General features: G+C 35.4%; 1 protein-coding gene and 1 long non-coding RNA gene across 2 annotated transcripts; both read right to left on the minus strand.

The window, feature by feature from the left end:
- Positions 1–8,860: 8,860 nt before the first annotated feature.
- LOC131609077 (uncharacterized) lies at positions 8,861–11,434 on the minus strand. Its single transcript, XR_009285927.1, has 3 exons — positions 10,958–11,434; positions 10,139–10,227; positions 8,861–9,655 (listed from the first exon to the last, which is right to left on the minus strand). It is a non-coding gene; the product is annotated as an uncharacterized LOC131609077 (long non-coding RNA).
- A 3,121-nt stretch (positions 11,435–14,555) lies between these two features.
- Positions 14,556–15,976, minus strand: LOC131613484 (F-box/kelch-repeat protein At3g23880-like). Its single transcript, XM_058885150.1, has 2 exons — positions 14,756–15,976; positions 14,556–14,651 (listed from the first exon to the last, which is right to left on the minus strand). Exons 1-2 carry the CDS (start codon positions 15,974–15,976, stop codon positions 14,556–14,558), a joined length of 1,317 nt encoding a protein of 438 aa, XP_058741133.1.
- Between the last annotated feature and the right edge of the window lie 9,100 nt (positions 15,977–25,076).

Here is a 25,076-nt window from a genome sequence, read left to right on the forward strand (position 1 = left end):
GGAAATACTTAAAAATCTATTTTCCATCAAAATATTTGATTTTTATGTTAATTAAATCATTAAAATGAAATAAAAAATCATATTAAATCAAATATAATGTTAAATTTCGTGGAAAATAATTTTGGGCATGCTAATGTCTTGTGGACCAAGAGTGTAACAAAAAACCATGGGCCCATTTGCAAATTTTCTCAACTTGAACCTCTTTTTTTTCATATTTGGTCCTCAAAAATCACCCAACTTTGATCAAGCATATCTCACCCAATTTTCAAGCTATGAGAGAGTTCTAATACTTTTTGGAAACCTCAAGAGGTCATCCATAAGCCACTTTGGAATATATTTTTCATTTGGAGCTTTTATCTTGATCATATCCTTTTTGGGAAAAAACCGCTTTTGGAGGATGCCTGAAAATGACCTGTAATCTTTTGCACTGTATCTCTCAAATGAATCCTTTCTAGCCCTGGCTTGTGAGAGACAAAGTTGTAGAGAATCCAATTTCCTTCAAAATAGGCTTTGAGTGGGGAATTTTTGATGTTCCATGTGAAAGTTATGCCCAGTCAAAGTTGGGTTGACTTTCTCCTGAGAAACCCTAATTTGAACCTTTTCGTATTCGTTCATCTCTGAGTTTCTATTAATGGAATCATGATCAATCTTTGATCAAATGATGGCTATGCTTCACATACTTGATGTTTACCAAAAATTGGGAGGCTTTGACTATGCTCTGATTATGGTTGACTTTTAGGTCAAACCAGTTGACTGTGGATCATCTGGACTTTTGAATGAGTAACCTTTGGGACTGAATCTTGAACTTTGAATTATTGTAACTGGAATATGGAAGGCAAATTTTGGGGTATGACAGCGAGTGACTAACCTCTATATGACTGAACCGTTCAGTGATCCCATCTGGATATAACGTTCATCAATCTAGTAATCTGCACAGCTACCTGCTGTGACTAACTCCAATGAACTGTTCAGTGATCTCCACGAGATATAACATTCATTGACTCCTGGACTTCTGACCATCACTTGGTCTCCAAGAGAATTTCCACAATGACCGCAGCCACTGTCTTCTTAAGCATCAGACCTTCACTCGGTCACTTAAGGCATCATCACCAATTATTTTCAGAATTGTTCTTCTGGAGATTACAGGCGTGCTTCTTATTCAAGCATATTTTCTCCTATTTTGTACATTTGTTTATGACTCACTGACTAGAAGTCACTTCTGGAGCCTAAACACTTTTTCAGAAGATCCTAAGAAATAACACACTTCGAGCAACAACTCTATGTATTTTACAATTAAGTACAATAATAATACATAATCTTGTAGTTCTATTCTTGAACTTCTGGATGAGATCTTCTTCTTCTGAAAGCAGATTAAGAGCAACAGCTCTTGTCTTGGTTGCTTCTTCTTGATCTTCATCTTCTTCTTCTGAAAGCAGATTAAGAGCAGCAGCTCTTGTATTAATTGCTTCTTTCAGTTTGGTCTTTTCTCATCTGAGTAAGGAGATTAGAGCTTCAGCTCTTGAAATTAATTCCTTCTTGTAAGACCATCTTCATTTCTTCTTCAAGCAGATTTAGAGCAACAGCTCTGTGTTGAATTGTTTCTTCCAATGCTTGTCTTCCTCTTGAATACTGATCATGAAGCCTGTTACAGCTGATAGCACATTTAATGGACATAAGCAAACATGAAACACTCTCGAGCAACAACTCAGTGTATTCAGTTTCTCAAGTCATTCAATGTGAGCAATGTATGAACTGATCAAGTATTAGTGAACTTCTGATGACTCCAGTGGAGAATACTTCTTAACAACAGAGATTTCTTTTTCACTCTCTTATGATTTCTTCACATAGGCTTATGGTTAGTGTATAACAACACTATGAATTGTTTCATCACATACTGAGTATGTGTTGCCTCTTGTGTAACTTCTGATGCATGATTTCATAATTCTTCTTTTATACTTTCATGCTCAACTTCTCTTCTACAAATTTTCTCTCAAGATTTCTCTGTTATTGCGCTCTGTAGATGTATATTGGATACACTCACTTGATGCACCTTTTTGGTGTACCATAGACACACATTCAAGTTTGAAGTTTGATCTATATATATAGCTTGATGAGTTACCGTTGGAATCTAGCCGTTGCAATTGTTTGAATATTGCTTTGAATGCATTCGTCTCGATTGGCTCATGACGGACAAGTGTTGCTCTTGGCAGAACCTTATCTTCAACATGTTGATTACAATTGATGGCGTGCTTCTTTGGTTAAACTTGTCTTTCCGATGCGATGCATGTGGCTTGCTTCCTCAATCGACCTTGGGAATTGTTCCTTTTAAATGTTGTAACCGTTTTGCTTATGATGATGTTTCTAACGGCTTCCCATTTTATTCTAAGCTTTGTATTTTATTTAATTTGTATGCTGAGCTGTAGATTCTTCATTGGTTCACAAGTGACTCTGTTGTTATTTGCGTTTTATATGTCACTGCGTTACTCTATCAGAACTTCTGATCTTCTGTTCATGTGATCTTCTTGCTATAACGGATCTTCATGTATATTGATATTCCTTTGAAGCTTCTGATTGTACTTTCTGATTTTGTGCTTGTTGTATGTGAACGTTGATATTTCTGTTTAACTCTTTGAAGATTGTCTTGTTGAAATCTAGTTCCTTGTGATAATGTTGTAGTTGCATGTTCTTTTGAGCGGGCTTGTTTTACATGTTCTTAATCAGAACATCTGATGAATTTTGGCTTCTTCAATCTTCTACATGTTTGATTCTTCTTTCATATCTGAGCCAGTTTATGATGTAGTCATTGTACTCTTTTTCTGATGAATCCTGTATAAGGCTTATAGCATAATATCTGCACACTAAGTGAAATCATTATTAATAAAATTGTTACTCACAAAATATATGCTTGTTATCATCAAAACCAGATTCTGAACATAGATTATCAATCTTGTTCTAACACATTCATCCTAAATCCTAATTCCTTAGCGAATTATGATGAAATCAAGCCTTTGAATTATCAAGAGTTAACCGATAACTATAGGGTATCCTTATTCCTAGGTGATATCTACTATAGTCTAATCGTACAAAAACCTTAACAACCGCGGTCCAGCTGGTTGTTAACCGTAAATCAATCTTGTTGGTCCAACAAAGAAAGCATAAAAACCTTGTACAATTAAATTGAATAAGAAAAAAAATCTATTGATGAACTCATAAATTCAAAATCATTATAGAATCAAATCAGGGACACCCCTAGCATGGGGGGGGGGGGTTTAGCTACTCATATCGTTCAAAGAAAATAAAATATAAAATAGAGACATTACAAGAATTGAGATGAAAGTTGATCTTTAATCGCTTCCGTTCATAAAAATCTTCTTCTCTCCTAAACCCTTGTTTTCTCCAGTCTTTAATCGTGTCTTCTTCTCTCAGCCAAAGAAGTCCTTTTTTCCTTCGTGAAAACTTTTCTTTATAGTGAAAATCCATTGGTCTTTGTTTGAATTGCCCAAAATGCACCTTTGGGTCAACACTTAATAAAAAATCACAAAAATCAGTAAAATTAACATTTTAGCCAACAGTGCCCGTGTCAGGCAACATGGGTGGCCGTGTTGGCCCTCTGAACTTAAATTCTCAAAATCACACTCCCAGCACTGCTGACACGGGTGGCTGTGTTAGGTAACACGGGCCGTGTTAGCCCCTAAATTCCGAATTTGGATTTGATGTCTTCATCAAAATTTTAGCCCTTTTCGTTAGCAAAATTTTGCCACTAGAACCGCGTCTTTCTGAATTACGAAGCTCTAGTTATGATCAAAATACTACACGCCTATCACGATGAGAAATATGCTGAAAATTTCCAGATCTCACACTTGCTAACACGGCCGTATCAGCCCCCCTGACTTTCATCTCTGTTGCATTTTTTTGGCCGCGCTTCATCCTAACACGGCCAGTTTCAGGTGACACAAGTGGTCGTGTCAGACCTCATGTAGCATGATTTTCACTTCCTTCGAAACTCCCCCTTTTGTACTTTTTTGCATTGATTTATCTCGATTTATTTCTTTGAGCCTGCAAACAGTAAAATACACAACCAAAGCATAAAATGTAGAAGAATAAAGTAAAATTATTGACAATATAAAGGAAAGGTAACTGAACTAACTGATAAATAAACATGTAAAAACCACCGATCAAGGAGACACTCATGGCCTATTCGACCTAAGTTTTGTTTCTATAAGAAAGGGGTTTTGATTCATTTTACAGACACCCTATATTCATATGGTCCCTTCTTGGTGCAAGTTTTTCAAAACTTTTTCAATCTCAAAGCTCTCTTCACTTCTCGCTTACATGTATAATTCCCTTTTTTCTTCTTCTCACATTTTTCTTTTCAACAATGGCAATTATTAAGGATTAGACGAGAATGATAATGCAATAGAGCCTTCCAATAGTAGAGAGTCTGTGTAGTTATATGTATATTGTATAGAGAATGCAGGGCGAGCGGACGGGATATCGAACATAGGATCTTGGGAATGGGGATGTTTGAGAGTTATGAGAGCACTTTTGATTCTAGTAGCGATAATGACTTTTTTTTTTCCTGTTCTTTCTCAAAAAATCCAGAGAAGTCAATAGCGACTAATACTTCAAAGAAGACAGGTGTATAATGTTAAACATGTGGCTTCATACACAAGACGGAGGTGAATTGTAGAGGTTTGAAAAATGATAGTCTAAAATAAAATTATTTTCTAAAACACGTTTGGATATGCACTGGAAAGTAAGGATAAACAATAAGCTAAAAGTAAAAAAGTTAAGGGAAGAGAGATAACAGTAGAGATTTAAAGAGGTTCAGTCTTAATAAAGTGACCTACTCTTTTCCCTCAAGAATTGATCTTAAGAGTATCCAATAATGCTTGAGAGCTTTTAGAAAGTTAAGCCTACAATGCCCCTTACACAAGGAAAATAAAGTTTCAGGTTAACTTTCAACCAAACAACGAACAAAGGAAATAAGCGGTTAGTCTTCATGCCAAACAACGAACAAAACTTTGAGTGGTTAGTCTTTAAGCCGAACTAACATTTTACACTTTTTAATCTTAAACCAAGTTGGAGTTTTGAGTTGAATATCCTCTGAATCGAACCGAGGTTTTACACGGTTTGGCCACAAATTGAACCGAGTTTTTTATACCAGGTTGATCTCAAATCGAATAAGATTTTGTACAAGACTGAGCTCAAGAACCGGTGTCAATATTTTTCACTAATTATTATTCATGAACCTAGAAGCAGAGCTTTTTTTTTCAAGTGGTGGAGCTCACGAACCAAATGGAGACTTATGCTAATCCCCCAATGAGCTTTTATATAGGTTTAGCTCCAAACCAAAATAATTACTTCCTAAAGAAGAAGATTTTATTGAAGACGATAAATAAATCTTGATAAATTTATAATAATGACCTTTCTCGAAACAACTTCCTCACTAAACTCAAGAACGTTTCTCAAAGCGTTATACCTAAAAATATGTGAGAGAAAATAAAAATTATTTAGAGAGAGATTAAGATATAGGAAGGTGAGTCATCTCACTTTTTATGAAATAAACCATGGGCAAAATTAGTTACCTAATCTATTAGGAACACACAATAATCAATTATTGCTACCCAAATGGGAAGGTTTTGATAGAGGGTCGTTAATATCCATTAAGACATTATCATAATCAATTATAGACTTGATTCTCCTTCATCTAATTGATTAAGCATTTGTTCTAAATGATTGGACAGTTCCGAAACTTGTCCAAATCAATTTGATAGTTTCCAAATCATCTGGCTAGACTCCAAAAACATTTTAGGTGATTTTATTTATAAAAGAGAGGTTTAAAAAAAATATTTTTAGTGTGTGTGATTTAGAGATAACGCTTATATAAAGACTCTTGTGTTTTGATCAAACACCATTCACTCAATCAGATACGATCATACAAGCTTTCACACTTCCTCTATTTCACATTCTAAAGCTTAGAGTCCTTTTTCTATATATACCAATCATATAAGCACTTCACTTGAATCTTCTTGTGGATGAGGCTTGATATTTTTTCAAGACATACGACATCATCATAGGATATCACTAGTGATAATAAAACTCTAATGCGTTAGCTTGATCAACCATCCTGTGTATCTTTGTGTTGGTGTACGCCCTAAAGGCCAATACTTTTGGTACTTGTATCGAATTATTTATAGATAATAAAAGGCATTTCTTTATTATGTTTGCTTTTCCAAAATAATAAAGTCCCTAAAATAGCTAGTTAGTTTGATAAAATTTTATGTGTGACTTAATCATAAGGATATTATTCTTAAAGCATCCGTAGTCGAGCTTTATTGTGAAGTGAGATAAAATTAAAGCATTAAGACTATTATGTAGATAGACTGATGATCACATCTCATGGATCAAGGATAAGGAGTAACTGAGTCTTGACATAGGTATGCATATTAGGAGTAATATTTATATTGGATTGACCTGTTATGAGAGTACTACATAGAATATTATGCAAAGTGTCATAAGTTATTCTCATGGTGATAGTGGTGTATACCACTCTTCAACCTGAAACCACTATGGACCCTAGATGTAGAGTTGAGTACTTTATTGTTGATCTAACATTGTCCTTAACTGGATGACTATAAATACAGTTGATGGGTACTTCACAAAGCATGTTGAGGGTTATGAGTGACCTAGATGGAATTTGTCCATCCTGCGTAACAGGATAAATGTCTAAGGATCTAATATTAAACTAGACAAGGGTGACATAATCTATGCCTTGTGTTCAATATAGACATAAAGGCAAAAGAGTAATTGTGCAAAATAATATTATCACTAAAAGGTTTTGTCATATTACATGACATTTTCGTGACTTGGGTAGCAATGATGTGTTTCTAGATACTGCTCACTGTTTATTATGTTAAATTCGTGATTTAATATAATTGTCAACGTCGCGAGAACTTATAGGATCACACACATAAGGACAAATTAATAAGAGAAATAGTAAATAAGGAATATTATAAGATACAATGTACTTGAGAGAATTGTGGAACACTGTAAGGTACGATGTACTTAAGTGAAATATGGAACATCGTATAATATAATAATAGTTATTATTATTATTTTTTATAATAATTATTAAATATAATAATAAAATATGTTTACTATTATTTTATTATTTATTATTATTATTATTAATATTATTATATGGTGCACTTAAGTTGGGCTTTTTAGCTTGCAGCCCACACAAGTGGTTCTATAAATACAACCCTTGTGCTTAAGCTTTCTCACTTGATGAAATTAGGTTTATGAAACCCTGGCCGTTTCTCTCTCTCTCTCTCTCTCTCTCTCTCTCTAAAGTTTGTCTATTCGTGTCGACTGAGTAAAGGCGTTGTTCTTTATCAACACTCATGATCATTCATCCATATTTGCATCAAAGTTGTTAATCACCACAAGAGGAAATCATTCTATCACTGATCATGCATCATTCTTAAGGATCAACTAAAGGGAAATTTTTGTTTTCCGATGCGCTTTGTATCGCAATTTCCTTTCACTTTGACCGCTTTAGTATTTGCTTGCCATCATGAAATATTGTCATTAAAACCACTTCAATAGTTGTTACAACTTCAAGTGTTGTCATCATCAACATTATGATGTTATAGTAGGGCCAAGCATATCTTGCTTATCTATGAGCTTTGATAACTGACTATTTATACCTGTAAGCCTATATTTCCACATTCTCCTTAGTTATCTTCTCAATATTTATTTTGGACACATATTCAATAAATAGGCAATTGTGCATACCGCTTCTCCCCACAACTCTTTCGACAAGTTCTTCCCTTTCAACATGCTTCCCATCATGTTCATAATCGATCCATTCTTTCTTTCGGAAAATCATTTTACTGTGGTGTATATGGTGGTACTACCAAATGTAATATCCCATCTTGATCACAAAACTTTCCAAAGTCATTTGAGACGTATTCGCCTCCACCGTCCATTTTGAGAACTTTGAGCTTGTGACCGCTTTTCCACTCAACCATGGACTTGATCTTCTTAAACATTTTGAATACCTTATCTTTTCTCTTGATTAGTTATGTCTATAACTTTCTATTATAATCGTTGATGAATGTGACAAAATATTTATTGCCACCAATCAAATCGACTTGCATAAGCCCACATACATCGGAATACACCATCTCAAGATGATGCTTGGTTCTACAACCTGCATCGTAGCGGAATTTACCCTTATGTTGCTTAGGTTGCACATATTCCTCACAAATTTTAGCCGGTATGTTGATTAATGGCAACCCCATTATTATTCCGTTCTTTTGCAAAGTATTGAGATCTCTAAAATTGAGATGCCCATGATGATAATTACATATCCACTAGTCTCGACTAGCCACTATAGCAAGACATCTATGCTCCATAACCTTCAGCTCAACCTTGAAAGTTCTATTAGCAATCATAGGAGCTTTTAGGACCAAAATCTCGTTTGCGTCCATAACTCGTAACACCTTGTTCTCCATACGAATCTTGTAATCCTTCTCAAGCAGTTGGCCAATACTTAGAAGGTAACATTTTATTCTTGGAATGTAAAATACATCTTTGATCAAGGAATTTCCACCATCCTTTCTCATGGTCAAAATATCACCGATCCCATCGGCCGCTAGAGTGGTGTTGTTGCACCCCAAAATTTGCCCACTTAATTTTACATCCATCTGGCTTAAGCTTCGCATCTCATTAGCATACCTTTATTAGGTCATTTGCATGATTTCACATTCATTCATTAAGTAAAACAAAAAGGATGGGATCAAGGATCTTTAAAGGTCAGAGTTTCGTTGGTGCTTTGAGGCTCTCGTCCTCACTTGGGCTACAAAGGGGTTGTCCTTCATCCAAACTCATCAAGGGTGAAGGTAAGTTTATGACTGAGTTCGTTCGCACTAGGGTGTAGTCCCTCCGTCATCCTGAGGCGCTCAAATTCAAGGATGAGAGTCTCCTTTGATTCATGATGAGATACATTTCATATGCGTTGGATTAAGGTTCTTGTTCGTGTGGATTAGAATTTTGTTTCGAAGGTATATTAAGTGTGCATAACCAAAAATTAAGGGTTCCTCATTCATGGTTAGGCTTGTGAAGATTATGGGCAGAGTTTAATCTCAAGGGATATTCTACTTTGGTAAGGGGAGTATTTATTCAAGAGATTTTCATAAGTCTCCTGTTGATTAAAATTGGATCAAAATTGCTGGAGCATAATAAGGTTAATGATGTATTCTTATGATTTTCTTAGCATACAAAGAATAAGACTCAAGGTTATACATCATTCAAAGTTCATCATCAAAGTCTTTGTTCATTGCAAAAAGTCAAATTCCATTATAAAGATCCAAGAATCATTACATTTCCAAATCTTCACAAGGACCATCTATGAATCACAATTCAATACATCCAAGGAACATTTTCATTACATATCCATCTCATGACAAAATCAAGCATATTACATCAAGACAAACTACACAAAATTTGCTCTTAGCCTACTGTTCTAATCTTAAGCTTCCATCAATGGTGTGTTTGCTTCAAAGCTTCAAGCCATTCAACCAAGACAATATGTAACCCTGCATCACAAAAAGTCAGCTCCTACAGAGACTTGCTGCTACCTGCTCACCTGCATAAAACCAAATAAAATAAAATCAGCCCATGCTTCAGCAATTCACCAACAGACTAAAAAATACAGCATCTCAATCAGTCCCTAAATTAAACCATACTCACCCTCAAACTACCTACATCCATACCATCACAAACATATCTAACGCCCTGCATCAGTTCAAAAACAGAAAACACATATACTAAACTCTTTCTTCACATCCCACCACCAATATCAAAATCACAATACACATACATACTCACATTATTCTGGAGAAAAACAGATTCAAGCAATGCATATACAAGAAAATACGGTCTACTACATTCACGGAAATCACTTAAAAGCTTGCAGCTCTATAGGCCATGGCATGGAATGCACTAAAGAGTTAACTATGTCAAGATCAAATACACATTACAAAGGTACAATGCAGTGAGTTATTTATAGAGTCAGTGCAGCCAAATCCGATGCGAATACGTTGCAACTCAAAGAAGAAAAAGAAAGCACCTGTTGTTAAAAAATTTATAAAGGTGTCACATTTCTTGTTCCACTATTGTTGGCTGAATCATTTCGAATACGTCACTACAAGGCCTGCCCTGCAAAGAAATAGAAAAGACCAGCTCAGTTCACTTCATTCCAGACTAACCATCAACACTAATTCCAAACAAAATTCCCTAACAAACCTACAACTAACTTTTTCTAACACTCATAACAGAAAAAACAGATTTTAACTAACTTCTACATCTTCTAACTAACTTTTAAACCTTTTTCAACAAACCCCTGTAACTATAACCACCTATAACATAATGTAACTAACCTCTCCACTTAACTCAATCCTCACCCTTAATCTCATGACTTACTCCCTCTAATCCAATGGCTCAGAATCTCCTCCCTCAATTGAATTTCACTCTCTCAACCTCTATATATTCTTATCACCTCCACGATTATCAGGTTTTAGCCACCATTTTACACACGCAAATTCACTCTAACCACACTTCACTCAATTCAACAGGGAGGGGTCTGAATTCTCCATTATCTTCTCTGCAACTCTCTTATCCATTCATCTTTCTTTCTCTCCTCTCATTCCCCACACTCAAAGCTCCTCACAAAGCGTCTTCAGAGCCATCACCAGGCTCTGAAAGAGGCTGAGCTAAGCCTCATTTCATCGCCGGCAAATCGTCACCTTCACCATCATCAATTCCCAATTTTTATCTCACAATCGCGACAACTCAAACGCAGAAAGATCCACACACGGAAAAGATAAAAGAAGAAATAGAAGAAGCAGAAATTGAAAGAAGAACAAAGATTTAAGCAACTGAAAATTACCTGAAGAACTCGCGTTTATTTCGCCAAGCTAGCTGGAGCTTCACCTCTGGTATCTTCATCTCACACGCTTTCTTCAACCCAGGTACGTCCAATCTTCCTCATCTTCCAATTGGAGTGATATCTTGTTATAAACATTGTTGTCGATCCAATTCTTCTCCTAATTGCGCGAATATTTAGATGTTACTTCTCTAATCTCCGATTCCAGAACCTAGGGTTCGCTCTTTCCCTTCTTCGATCTGAATATTTGCGCATTCCTCTTGTTAAATTGATGGGAAATTCAGGTTTAGGGCGTGATTTTAGGGGGAGTTCGTGTTTAGAACTCGTTGATTCGAGACGGAACGGTAGTTTACAGAGAGGTCGGTCGCCGGAGGCGCCGTTCGCGAAGAGAGGTTAGGGGAGAGTCTGAACATGAGAAGATGGAACGTGGCAATAGAAAACCCTAGTTTTCCCTTTCAATAATAATTAAGTTATTTAGTTAATTGAATTAATTAGGAATTAACTGAGTTTAGCTAACATTTATTCAGATTAATTGGATTAATAAACCTTAACTAAAATCTAATTAAACCAACATAATTTCTGATGAACCAATCTCTCTTGGGCCATGAAATTGCTATTCCAACACCCCTGGCCCATGCATCTCCTTCATAAAAAATCTGTAACAAAAACTATGTTATTGGGCCAGACTCAATGGGCCCTGCGCCCTTGATTTTCACACCCTTGTATTCATTTCATACCCCCTGTTTCCTTTTGTTTTCAATTAATATTTTAGGTTCTTACTTATAATTTTTCCAACTTCTTTTTAGGTAACAAAATCACTATTTTGCTCCTATCATTTTTAGACTTTAATACATATTTTGTCATATAAAAAATGTTCATAAAAAAAAATACTAGTTTTAGGCTATTTGTTTTTAGTCTTTTTACTTGATTTGTAATTCAATTTCCCCCATAAAAATCAATAAAAATAGTAGTATTTTATTTCACTTTTGTACTATATTTTTGACTTGTTACTTCATGCTTGTGTGTAATTTTGCACCATTATATCATTCTCAATTTTTTGCTTCTAATGTGACTTTATTTTCATGTCTCCTTTAATCCTAACTTTAGGTAGAAACCATGATAACATTAGGATCTAGAAATTCTCATTTTGACACTTAGGCTAGTTATTAGGCTAGTTTCCCATTTCTTTTCCTTTTCAACTTTAAAACACCTAACAAATACTTGACTTAATTTCCCTTAAAAAATACCAAGTAAACACCTAAAAAATGATTAATAAAGGTCAGACTAATAAAAAGGGAATGGACACACTCGTATCCCTTGTTTAAGGGAACCACCTGAGTGAAAGTTCCCAATCTAAAAAACACCAACAAGAGTAATTTGAGTCTCCCTTGTTTAAGGGGTGTACCCGAAACGCTCGACAAATCTCTCTCTTCTCTCTTGCCTTCAGGGCATTCTTTCTCCTAATCAGACACGTTATTTCCGCTCCATTCCCAGCTTAAGACTCCAGAGGTCGAGCAGCGGAGTGCGAATGTAACTGTTCAACTAAAAAACACAAAAACAAACTAAAATTTTTGAGCCGAACTACGGCGCTCTGATTCCTGAAAAGGATACGTATGCATTAGGTCGCAGGGCCTAAGCGAGCACAACTATTTATAAACCTTATTTTCCCCGTGTTTCTTCTTCTTTCCTTTGCATGCATTCCCTTTGCATTAAGCTTTAGATTTATACACCCTTTAGATAGCAATAAACATAGGTGGATACCATCGAGTACGATGGGCGTGAGGGGTGCTAGTACCTTCCCCTTGCGTAACCGACTCCCGTACCTTATCTCTGGTCGCAAGACCTTTTCTTATCCTTTCTTTATTCTAGGTTTTCTGATATTCCTTTCCCTATGGGATAAATATATTAGTGGCGACTCTGTTGTTCATATTTCGCGAGCGTGCGTCAGGTGTCATATGAGAACTTCACTTTGTTCTTTGTAGCACAATGGATTTTCAAAAATCAATCCTTCCTCTCCATCATATGCTTTGAACAACCGAAGTCTAAATACCATTCCTCGCTGCTTTGAACTACTTCTCTCACAGTTACCGCTATGTTTTCTTCCGCCTGTAACTGATTATAACTTTTACGTAACCGGTTATGACATGTTTCTGCAGCGTTCTTGGAATTGATGCTGCCGTTGTCCTGCAGCCTATTGTTGGTGCATTCTTTGCTCATGAGCCTTAAGAGAGATTTGTAGCTCCTCTTTGCTCATTGTCGCAAGATCCTTTGATTCCTCAATTGATATAATGTAATCAAATCTTGCCATAAAAAGGCAAGATTTTCGCGACAACATTCTGCTATGTAATAGTTTCTCCACATGCTTTTATTTTGTTCACTAATCAAGTAATTATCGTCATGTAATTGTTGATTGTCTCATTTTCCTCCATTTGAATTAATTCAAGTTGACGTTTTTGAGTTTTTAACCTCACCACCCTCACCTTGTCAAACTTTGCGTATGCCTTTTTCAAGATTCCCCACGCTTGCTTTGACGATTCTCAATCTCCAACTTTCTCAAAGTTATCACCATCCACACATTGATGAGTCAAAAATAGAGCTTTGAAATATTTCTTCTTCTCTTCTTTATGCGTTGCTCGTTGGGCATCTGTTGCACCTTTGACAAGAGGATTCATCCCGTTCTTGATCACTTCAAGAACTTCTTTGGTAGCCAAGCAACACTTTCATTTTTTTGCACCATTTGTCGTAATTCTTCTAATCAAGAACGGGTAGGTTTGTAGGGATTCTTTTATTGGAGACAAAATTTACGTTGCACACAAGGTATTTGGTGGATCGAACCAGACTCAAGATGCTAAATGTTAGAACTTGGATTCACTTGGTTGGTGAAAATAAAGGGTTTGAATGTGGAGAGTGAGAGGGAGAGTGAGAGAGAATATTTTTATTAACATTGACAACAATACCTCCAAGTTATTTATATGTTTACAAGTGGATTGAGATACAAACAACAAGCCAAATAACAAAAAGTTGAAAATTTACAACTGCTGCGAAACAGAAAAATACTAACAGTGTTAATCAGTTACTACAAATGCGTAACCGATTACACCATATACAAAATCACTTATTTTCAACTTATTTGACTTTCAGCTTATTTGACTTTTTCTCACACTTGTAACCGAGTACAAAACCGATTACAATCCCGTAGTATCCAATTAGAATCCTTGAATTATAGTTTTTCACTTAACAAAATTTTTTTGAAACAATCTCATCCTTGAAAATTTGGAGTTTGTGAAAACATTTCATCCTTGGAAATTTTGAGTTTGGACTAAACATTAATCTGCTAATAAATTTTCTAGAAAAATCTTAGCTAAAGAAAAAAGCTTATGAAAATATAACAAAGAAGAGAAGCCACAAGCATTAAGTCCTAATTAGATAGAAAAGAAGCCAAGCTGAATCTTCATATTCTATATAATGCTAAATCATTCGGCAATAACTTAATTGTATATAAAAAGAAACTTCTGAAATATGAAAACATTTGCATAAACTGATATATATAAATTAGTAATTCAAATGTATAGATTCTATTAAGGAAATATAACTGATTGTCTCATCCATGCATCATCGTCCTATGATATCCAGTGCTTGCTTCTCCAACCATAGCTCCGTTTCCAATTTCACCAAGATGCTGCTCATCAAAAGTTACCTATTAGAGTAGAAGTGAAAAACCACAAAACAAAAATAATATGTAAACACCAATTAAATAAGTTATAACCATAGGTGAGAAACTTACTTTCAATCTCAACAAACCCCAACCAAGCTTTCTACATAAACATTTACATGACAGAACCAGTACCCGCCGCCATTAACTATAACTTCCTCTACTTTCTTATCTCTCAAATTATATATCACTGGATCATGGGAACAATCACTCACAAATACCACCATATCACCTTTTTTATAAAGGCAAGCCATTCGAAAACATTCATCTTTAAAATCCATGGGAAGGATTTGACAACTAATCTTAAATAATCGAGTCCAAGATTCCCGAATTCCATACTCTTTCATCTGCCATAAAACAAATTCATGTTTCTCTTGGTGAGAAAAACAAAGACATTCCATCAAAACATTAACAACTGGCTGCATCTGTGGCACCTCAACTAAACCTTGAGGCACAAGCAACACTTTGTATGTCTCAGTCGAAAGATCAAGTGAAATAATCACAATTTGCTCAACATGAGTAATATTCGTGCATCGATAAAAAGAAAAGAAATACTCATTAATAGCCAACCAATTAATAGTGTTACTCAAATGCACACCATTCTTAGGAAAAGTTTCACTGGAATACCCCTCCCAACTAAGAGGTACCACCGGAAAACTTTGAATATTTCTCCAAACATTATCACCCGAACTAAAAACTTTAACCTCACTTTCCGCACAAGCCTCAATATGATAAGCCACAACCTTGTAAGTTTTTTTTGAGTCATCATAACCAAATGCGAAATGAAAAGACTTCATATCATGGATATGACGAATGGAAGCAAAATTTTCGGGTTTTTTTCTCGTGGAAGGATTCCACAAATGGATTGAGTATTCCATATACTCAACCGATGATTCTTTATACCCGAAAGATGATACTTTGTAGAGAGATTTACTATACAAGCAGATCAATCCGTTGCAAGTTCCAACAACGGAATAATCGCTGTCATTCAAACAACGAAGATTGTTTCTATGAATAGTGATGGATGGATTTTCGTGTAGATCATACAAGGGGAATGGTACGACAATCAAATCTCTTGTATCCCTCCATACTTCAATGAGATGTTGTTTTTGTGATGACTTCTTAAGATGCTTATCAACGAAGGTTGGATCGGAGATGAGAGTGTTCCATAACTTGTTCACGCATTTGAATCGCGATATAGTTTTAACAGAAAGAAAGGATAGGATTTCAGCTATGAGTTCCTCAGGAATGAATACCAACGGCAAGGGTACAGTGGATTGAAGTTGCTTCTTAATCGGACAAATATCCATGAGAACAAAGCACAAACCCTAACAGTAACACAAATGGTTTTAGGGTTTCTAAGTTGTGAAAAAGTAACATTATATGAGAGAAACTCCATCACTAATAAATTAGAATCTGAACAAATTTGATAATAAGGATTCTAAAATCTTAAACTTCCAAAAGTTACAAGAAAAGATACAAAAATATTTCCAAATGTTTATTTATTTGAATTTAATTTCTTTCCGTGTTTATCCGTTTGGAATATTTTATTGCAACTTTCCTATTTATGCGTTAATATATTTTATAAGTTTCTTAATATAATCTGTCAAAAAAAATTTACTAATATAATAATAATATTTGTTATAATAAATTTGTAATTTATTTCAATCCCTAAAAATATTTATGTAACTTTTTTCTTCTTAATTAACATCTTTTTAATAATTAGATCTAATTTTGAATATTTTGTAAAACAATTTTAGAATAAATAAGTATAAATTTTATTTAATAATAATGTAAATAAAAAAAATTAGAGAGAAAAAAATTGTATTTTGATTTTTTGGTCTTAGTAAATTTGGACTAAAATGATTTTTGATAATGTTTCTAGAAAAATTCAACAGTGTTTTGAATGTCAAGATATTTTTTATAGTTGTAATTTATTTATAATATATTAAATAAAAATATTAGTTTTCACGTTGAAATTTCAGTCACATTTGTGCTAAATTATCGATATTCTTATGTGTCACTTCTAAAAACTCACATTCACTTCTAAATAGTCTAAACCACAATGTCACGGGTTTAAACCCAAAAAAGCATAATTTTTATGTAACTTATGGATGATCGATGTATCGTTGGTTCACTATAAAAAGTTGGATTACGGAGTATAGTCAACATCTAATCATCCAAATCGTACTTAACATGATGCCAAAAATGAATTATCTTTATTATTTAATTTATCATGTATTTTTATCGAATTAAACCAAAAAAGTAATGAAAATAAACATCTACATAATTCATAGTTTTGTAAGTGGCTCTGATACCACTGAAGAGAATTACGATACAAGACGAAACGGAAAACAAAAATTTTCTCTTTTGTTGATCCTTATGAATGATGCATGATCAGTGATAGAACAATTACCTCTTGTGGTGATTAACAACTTTGATGTAGATCTAAATGAATGATCACAAGCGATGAACAATGATCAACGCCTCTACTCAGTCCACATGTAGTGTGTCTTCAATCTCAATGATAGCTGCTACAAATGAAAACTTTGAGTGAGTGAGAAATAGCGAAATTATGGTCAGAGTTTCACAAACCAAATTTCATCAAAAGTGTTTTTGCTTCTACACAAGGGCTCAATTTATAGAACCACTTATGTGGACAATGAAATGAAAAAGCTCAACTTTATATCTCTTTTTTTTTTCTCAACCAGTCACCATGCAAGTGAATCTGAATTATGCCAGACTGTATCAATAAACTACTCGAGAAGTACTTCTCAGGAGACAAGTACTATGGTGCAAATCTACACGTTAGACTCGTATTTCTTTTAGGGAACCAAGGGTGTTTAAACAAACCTCTTCTTGTCACATTATTCCGAACTTTATGTCCTCAAACAATCCTCGCTTCATCTCTATATACTATTCCCGATCGCTCTTTAGGATCAACACTTCTTCAACAAAAAATTTAAAATTTGGGCAGAATTCACTTTATGGTTTCACATCATACCTAATAACATAAAAATAACATAAAAATAAAATGCAAAGATAAGAGCCTCCCCCAAACTTGAACTAAACATTGGCCTCAATGTTTCAGAACGAGCCTGAGAGAGGTGACTCACAGAGGGTAATGCACTCTAATGATCACTTCCAAGCTTTCACCAGAGACGTCCTCTTTTATTTCCTGAAAATAAAATAAACAAACAGAGAAATTAATTATTAAAACCGTGGGTTGCCTCCCACGAAGCGCTTCGTTTAACGTCGCATGGCTCGACGATCCATTCCCCTTGTTAGGGTGGCATATATGACACAAAGAACACATCATCTTTTTTCTTTCTTTTGTTTGGTAGCAATCCCATGAACTTAAAGTACCGATGATGTTGCTGCCAAATCCTTTTCAGCTTAATTTTATTGAACAAGGCATAAATGTCTTCCAATACTTTGTCAATTTCCTGTCTTTCATCTGCCTTGTTGTAAAAATAGTTTTTGGGGATACTCTTTTGTTGAAAATTTTCTTGTTGGATGTCCACATCTTCACAAATTGTTAAATTTGTGGTTTTATCCAAAACTCGATCATCTTCAAGTTTCCTTATTTCTTCTTCCCCATATTTCTTTTTTACCTCAAATTCTTCTATTCTTACTGCATCCTCTTCATCTGATGTTAAGCATTTTTCTTCTGGTTCCACATACTCTTCTTCCAACTGTAACTTTCTCCAAATAAACCTATCTGGATAAAAGTTAGCTTCCTTACATTCATTCATAAGGATTCTTACCTCCCTCTTATATGCTTTGAAAATTTTAGTCGCCTCTTCCAAGGTGACTCCTGAATCAGGCGACCAACATGCAGGAGATACAGGTGGCAATGTATCAAAACAATACATAGCTACAAAACTCAGACAATTTGTTAGTAGCAAAGTATAGAAGAATTCATGAAGCAAAAATAATCTGACTCTTTTTTTTTTTTTTAATTTTTTTTTGATAAAAACAAATTCAAATAAATAAAAACAAAAACAAAATTTTAGCTAACGAACAACAAAATTTCAATTGAACTAAAATTAAAACTCTATATTTTGGCAGTCCCCGGCAACGGCGCCAAAAACTTGATCGGTAAAATAGCAAGTGTACTATTTTGCCTCTGTAGTGATAATAGGGAAATTCCCCGAATGTCGATCTCAAGGACTGCACGTTAATATCGAGTTTAAATAATGGTTCAATTTAACAAAAACTATATTTGGAGTTTTGTTTGCAAATTGTGAATAAAAATAATTAAAATAAGCAGAAAAGTAAATTGGCTTTTTGACAAATATGAGTATTATGCTAGGGGTATAGTGTGTGATTATTCCTGTAATAACCTTGGATTTAGATCTCTTCAACAAGTTCATAACCTTTAATTACCGCCCTTTAGATTATTTTCCCCTAAGTCCTTAGTGGGAAAACCTTTGAACATTCATCCTAAATCCTAAGTCCTTAGAGAATTATGATGAAATCAAGCCTTTATGTTATCAAGAGTTAACCGGTAACTATAGGGTATCCCTAGTTCTAGGTGATATCTACTATAGTCTAATCTTACAAAAACCTTAACAACCGCTGTCCAGCTGATCGTTAACCGTAAATCAATCTTGTTTGTCCGACAAAGAAAGCATAAAAACCTTGTACAATTAAATTGAATAAGAAAACAAATCTATTGATGAACTCAGGAATTCAAAATCATTACAGAATCAAATCAGGGACACCCCCTAGCATTAGGGTTTAGTTACTCATATTGTTCAAAGAAAACAAAATATAAAATAGATACATTACAAGAATTGAGATGAAAGTTGATCTTCAATCGCTTCCGTTCATGAAGACCTTCTTCTCTCCCAAACCCTTGTTTTCTCCAATCTTCAATCTTGTCTTCTCCTTGCCAAAAAGTCCTCTAATTCATCGTTCAAACTCTTCTAAATAGTGCAGACTCACTTAGGTTGGTTGGAAGTACCCAAAATGCCCCTTGGGTCAACACTTAATAAAAAATCACAAAAATCAGCAAAATCAGCGTTTTAGCCAACACTGGCCGTGTCAGGCAACACGGGTGGCCGTGTTGGCCTCCTGAAATTAATTTTTCAAAATCACACTCAGCACTGCTGACACGGGTGGCCGTGTTAGGTAACACGGGCCGTGTTGGTCCTTAACTTCAGAATTTGGATTTGCGTTCTTCATGAAAGTTGTAGCCATTTTCGTTAGCGAAATTTTGCCACTGGAACCGCGTCATTCCGAGTTACGAAGCTCTAGTTATGATCAAAATACTACACGCTTATCACGATGAGAAACATGCTGAAAATTTCTAGATCTCACACTTGCTAACACGAGCCGTGTCAGCCCCGTGAATTTCATCTCTTTTGCATTTTCTTGGCCACGCTTCATCCTAACACTGTCAGTTTCAGGTGACACAGGTGGTCGTGTCAGACCTAATGTAGCTTGATTTTTCACTTCCTTCGAAACTCCCCTTTTTGTACTTTTTCGCATTGATTTGTCTCGATTTATTCCTTGGAGCCTGCAAATAGTAAAATACACAACCAAAGCATAAAATGACGAATAAAGAAATAAAACACTCAATAACATAACTTAAACATACTTAAAAACAACGGTAAATATATGTGTGAAAACCACTGATCAAACTCCCCCAAACTTAAACCGTTGCTTGACCTCAAGCGACAATTACAAAAGTTAATGACCCTCATAGCACACGGTGTTCATACGTGAGATATCTGTCTGTATTGATCAAGAAACAGTTGGTTCGACATTCACATGACGCGACGAGTTTTTTTTACCACATTAAACCTCAAGCTCCCATTTCGGATACCTCTCCAACTATGCTTTGCACTTAAGTCTCTTTCCGATTTCCCTCCTCTTTCATTCGGACAATCATATTAAGGCACTGCATCTCTTATAATACTCATCACCTGCATGAGACGAATCAAGGCTTCTTATTTTCTTTTCGTGGCACCAAACTAGCAGCATTGGCTACTTTTTATTACCGATGAAATTTTCAAACTTTGCAGTTATATATTGTCCTTTTGGACGACGTTTGGGGATCAATCTCCTTTGGGCTGAATAATCGGGTGAGAGTTACCCAACTTAGCGAGCCGATTGCCTTTTACCGCCTTTTCATCATTTGGTGCCAACTTTATATCTCTTTTTTTTTTCTCAACCAGTCACCATGCAAGTGAATCTGAATTATGCCAGACTGTATCAATAAACTACTCGAGAAGTACTTCTCAGGAGACAAGTACTATGGTGCAAATCTACACGTTAGACTCGTATTTCTTTTAGGGAACCAAGGGTGTTTAAACAAACCTCTTCTTGTCACATTATTCCGAACTTTATGTCCTCAAACAATCCTCGCTTCATCTCTATATACTATTCCCGATCGCTCTTTAGGATCAACACTTCTTCAACAAAAAATTTAAAATTTGGGCAGAATTCACTTTATGGTTTCACATCATACCTAATAACATAAAAATAACATAAAAATAAAATGCAAAGATAAGAGCCTCCCCCAAACTTGAACTAAACATTGGCCTCAATGTTTCAGAACGAGCCTGAGAGAGGTGACTCACAGAGGGTAATGCACTCTAATGATCACTTCCAAGCTTTCACCAGAGACGTCCTCTTTTATTTCCTGAAAATAAAATAAACAAACAGAGAAATTAATTATTAAAACCGTGGGTTGCCTCCCACGAAGCGCTTCGTTTAACGTCGCATGGCTCGACGATCCATTCCCCTTGTTAGGGTGGCATATATGACACAAAGAACACATCATCTTTTTTCTTTCTTTTGTTTGGTAGCAATCCCATGAACTTAAAGTACCGATGATGTTGCTGCCAAATCCTTTTCAGCTTAATTTTATTGAACAAGGCATAAATGTCTTCCAATACTTTGTCAATTTCCTGTCTTTCATCTGCCTTGTTGTAAAAATAGTTTTTGGGGATACTCTTTTGTTGAAAATTTTCTTGTTGGATGTCCACATCTTCACAAATTGTTAAATTTGTGGTTTTATCCAAAACTCGATCATCTTCAAGTTTCCTTATTTCTTCTTCCCCATATTTCTTTTTTACCTCAAATTCTTCTATTCTTACTGCATCCTCTTCATCTGATGTTAAGCATTTTTCTTCTGGTTCCACATACTCTTCTTCCAACTGTAACTTTCTCCAAATAAACCTATCTGGATAAAAGTTAGCTTCCTTACATTCATTCATAAGGATTCTTACCTCCCTCTTATATGCTTTGAAAATTTTAGTCGCCTCTTCCAAGGTGACTCCTGAATCAGGCGACCAACATGCAGGAGATACAGGTGGCAATGTATCAAAACAATACATAGCTACAAAACTCAGACAATTTGTTAGTAGCAAAGTATAGAAGAATTCATGAAGCAAAAATAATCTGACTCTTTTTTTTTTTTTTTAATTTTTTTTTGATAAAAACAAATTCAAATAAATAAAAACAAAAACAAAATTTTAGCTAACGAACAACAAAATTTCAATTGAACTAAAATTAAAACTCTATATTTTGGCAGTCCCCGGCAACGGCGCCAAAAACTTGATCGGTAAAATAGCAAGTGTACTATTTTGCCTCTGTAGTGATAATAGGGAAATTCCCCGAATGTCGATCTCAAGGACTGCACGTTAATATCGAGTTTAAATAATGGTTCAATTTAACAAAAACTATATTTGGAGTTTTGTTTGCAAATTGTGAATAAAAATAATTAAAATAAGCAGAAAAGTAAATTGGCTTTTTGACAAATATGAGTATTATGCTAGGGGTATAGTGTGTGATTATTCCTGTAATAACCTTGGATTTAGATCTCTTCAACAAGTTCATAACCTTTAATTACCGCCCTTTAGATTATTTTCCCCTAAGTCCTTAGTGGGAAAACCTTTGAACATTCATCCTAAATCCTAAGTCCTTAGAGAATTATGATGAAATCAAGCCTTTATGTTATCAAGAGTTAACCGGTAACTATAGGGTATCCCTAGTTCTAGGTGATATCTACTATAGTCTAATCTTACAAAAACCTTAACAACCGCTGTCCAGCTGATCGTTAACCGTAAATCAATCTTGTTTGTCCGACAAAGAAAGCATAAAAACCTTGTACAATTAAATTGAATAAGAAAACAAATCTATTGATGAACTCAGGAATTCAAAATCATTACAGAATCAAATCAGGGACACCCCCTAGCATTAGGGTTTAGTTACTCATATTGTTCAAAGAAAACAAAATATAAAATAGATACATTACAAGAATTGAGATGAAAGTTGATCTTCAATCGCTTCCGTTCATGAAGACCTTCTTCTCTCCCAAACCCTTGTTTTCTCCAATCTTCAATCTTGTCTTCTCCTTGCCAAAAAGTCCTCTAATTCATCGTTCAAACTCTTCTAAATAGTGCAGACTCACTTAGGTTGGTTGGAAGTACCCAAAATGCCCCTTGGGTCAACACTTAATAAAAAATCACAAAAATCAGCAAAATCAGCGTTTTAGCCAACACTGGCCGTGTCAGGCAACACGGGTGGCCGTGTTGGCCTCCTGAAATTAATTTTTCAAAATCACACTCAGCACTGCTGACACGGGTGGCCGTGTTAGGTAACACGGGCCGTGTTGGTCCTTAACTTCAGAATTTGGATTTGCGTTCTTCATGAAAGTTGTAGCCATTTTTGTTAGCGAAATTTTGCCACTGGAACCGCGTCATTCCGAGTTACGAAGCTCTAGTTATGATCAAAATACTACACGCTTATCACGATGAGAAACATGCTGAAAATTTCTAGATCTCACACTTGCTAACACGAGCCGTGTCAGCCCCGTGAATTTCATCTCTTTTGCATTTTCTTGGCCACGCTTCATCCTAACACTGTCAGTTTCAGGTGACACAGGTGGTCGTGTCAGACCTAATGTAGCTTGATTTTTCACTTCCTTCGAAACTCCCCTTTTTGTACTTTTTCGCATTGATTTGTCTCGATTTATTCCTTGGAGCCTGCAAATAGTAAAATACACAACCAAAGCATAAAATGACGAATAAAGAAATAAAACACTCAATAACATAACTTAAACATACTTAAAAACAACGGTAAATATATGTGTGAAAACCACTGATCAAACTCCCCCAAACTTAAACCGTTGCTTGACCTCAAGCGACAATTACAAAAGTTAATGACCCTCATAGCACACGGTGTTCATACGTGAGATATCTGTCTGTATTGATCAAGAAACAGTTGGTTCGACATTCACATGACGCGACGAGTTTTTTTACCACATTAAACCTCAAGCTCCCATTTCGGATACCTCTCCAACTATGCTTTGCACTTAAGTCTCTTTCCGATTTCCCTCCTCTTTCATTCGGACAATCATATTAAGGCACTGCATCTCTTATAATACTCATCACCTGCATGAGACGAATCAAGGCTTCTTATTTTCTTTTCGTGGCACCAAACTAGCAGCATTGGCTACTTTTTATTACCGATGAAATTTTCAAACTTTGCAGTTATATATTGTCCTTTTGGACGACGTTTGGGGATCAATCTCCTTTGGGCTGAATAATCGGGTGAGAGTTACCCAACTTAGCGAGCCGATTGCCTTTTACCGCCTTTTCATCATTTGGTGCCAACTTTATATCTCTTTTTTTTTTCTCAACCAGTCACCATGCAAGTGAATCTGAATTATGCCAGACTGTATCAATAAACTACTCGAGAAGTACTTCTCAGGAGACAAGTACTATGGTGCAAATCTACACGTTAGACTCGTATTTCTTTTAGGGAACCAAGGGTGTTTAAACAAACCTCTTCTTGTCACATTATTCCGAACTTTATGTCCTCAAACAATCCTCGCTTCATCTCTATATACTATTCCCGATCGCTCTTTAGGATCAACACTTCTTCAACAAAAAATTTAAAATTTGGGCAGAATTCACTTTATGGTTTCACATCATACCTAATAACATAAAAATAACATAAAAATAAAATGCAAAGATAAGAGCCTCCCCCAAACTTGAACTAAACATTGGCCTCAATGTTTCAGAACGAGCCTGAGAGAGGTGACTCACAGAGGGTAATGCACTCTAATGATCACTTCCAAGCTTTCACCAGAGACGTCCTCTTTTATTTCCTGAAAATAAAATAAACAAACAGAGAAATTAATTATTAAAACCGTGGGTTGCCTCCCACGAAGCGCTTCGTTTAACGTCGCATGGCTCGACGATCCATTCCCCTTGTTAGGGTGGCATATATGACACAAAGAACACATCATCTTTTTTCTTTCTTTTGTTTGGTAGCAATCCCATGAACTTAAAGTACCGATGATGTTGCTGCCAAATCCTTTTCAGCTTAATTTTATTGAACAAGGCATAAATGTCTTCCAATACTTTGTCAATTTCCTGTCTTTCATCTGCC

Source organism: Vicia villosa, linkage group LG6 (assembly GCF_029867415.1).
Source record: "Vicia villosa cultivar HV-30 ecotype Madison, WI linkage group LG6, Vvil1.0, whole genome shotgun sequence".
NCBI lineage: Eukaryota > Viridiplantae > Streptophyta > Magnoliopsida > Fabales > Fabaceae > Vicia > Vicia villosa.

Bases quoted from the DNA above. Each gene is read 5' to 3' on its own strand.
- LOC131613484 (XM_058885150.1), bottom strand. From the start codon at position 15,976: ATGGATATTTGTCCGATTAAGAAGCAACTTCAATCCACTGTACCCTTG. The intron at 14,652-14,755 runs GTTTGTTGAGAT...CTACTCTAATAG, and splicing joins ATGTAGAAAGCTTGGTTGGG to GTAACTTTTGATGAGCAGCA.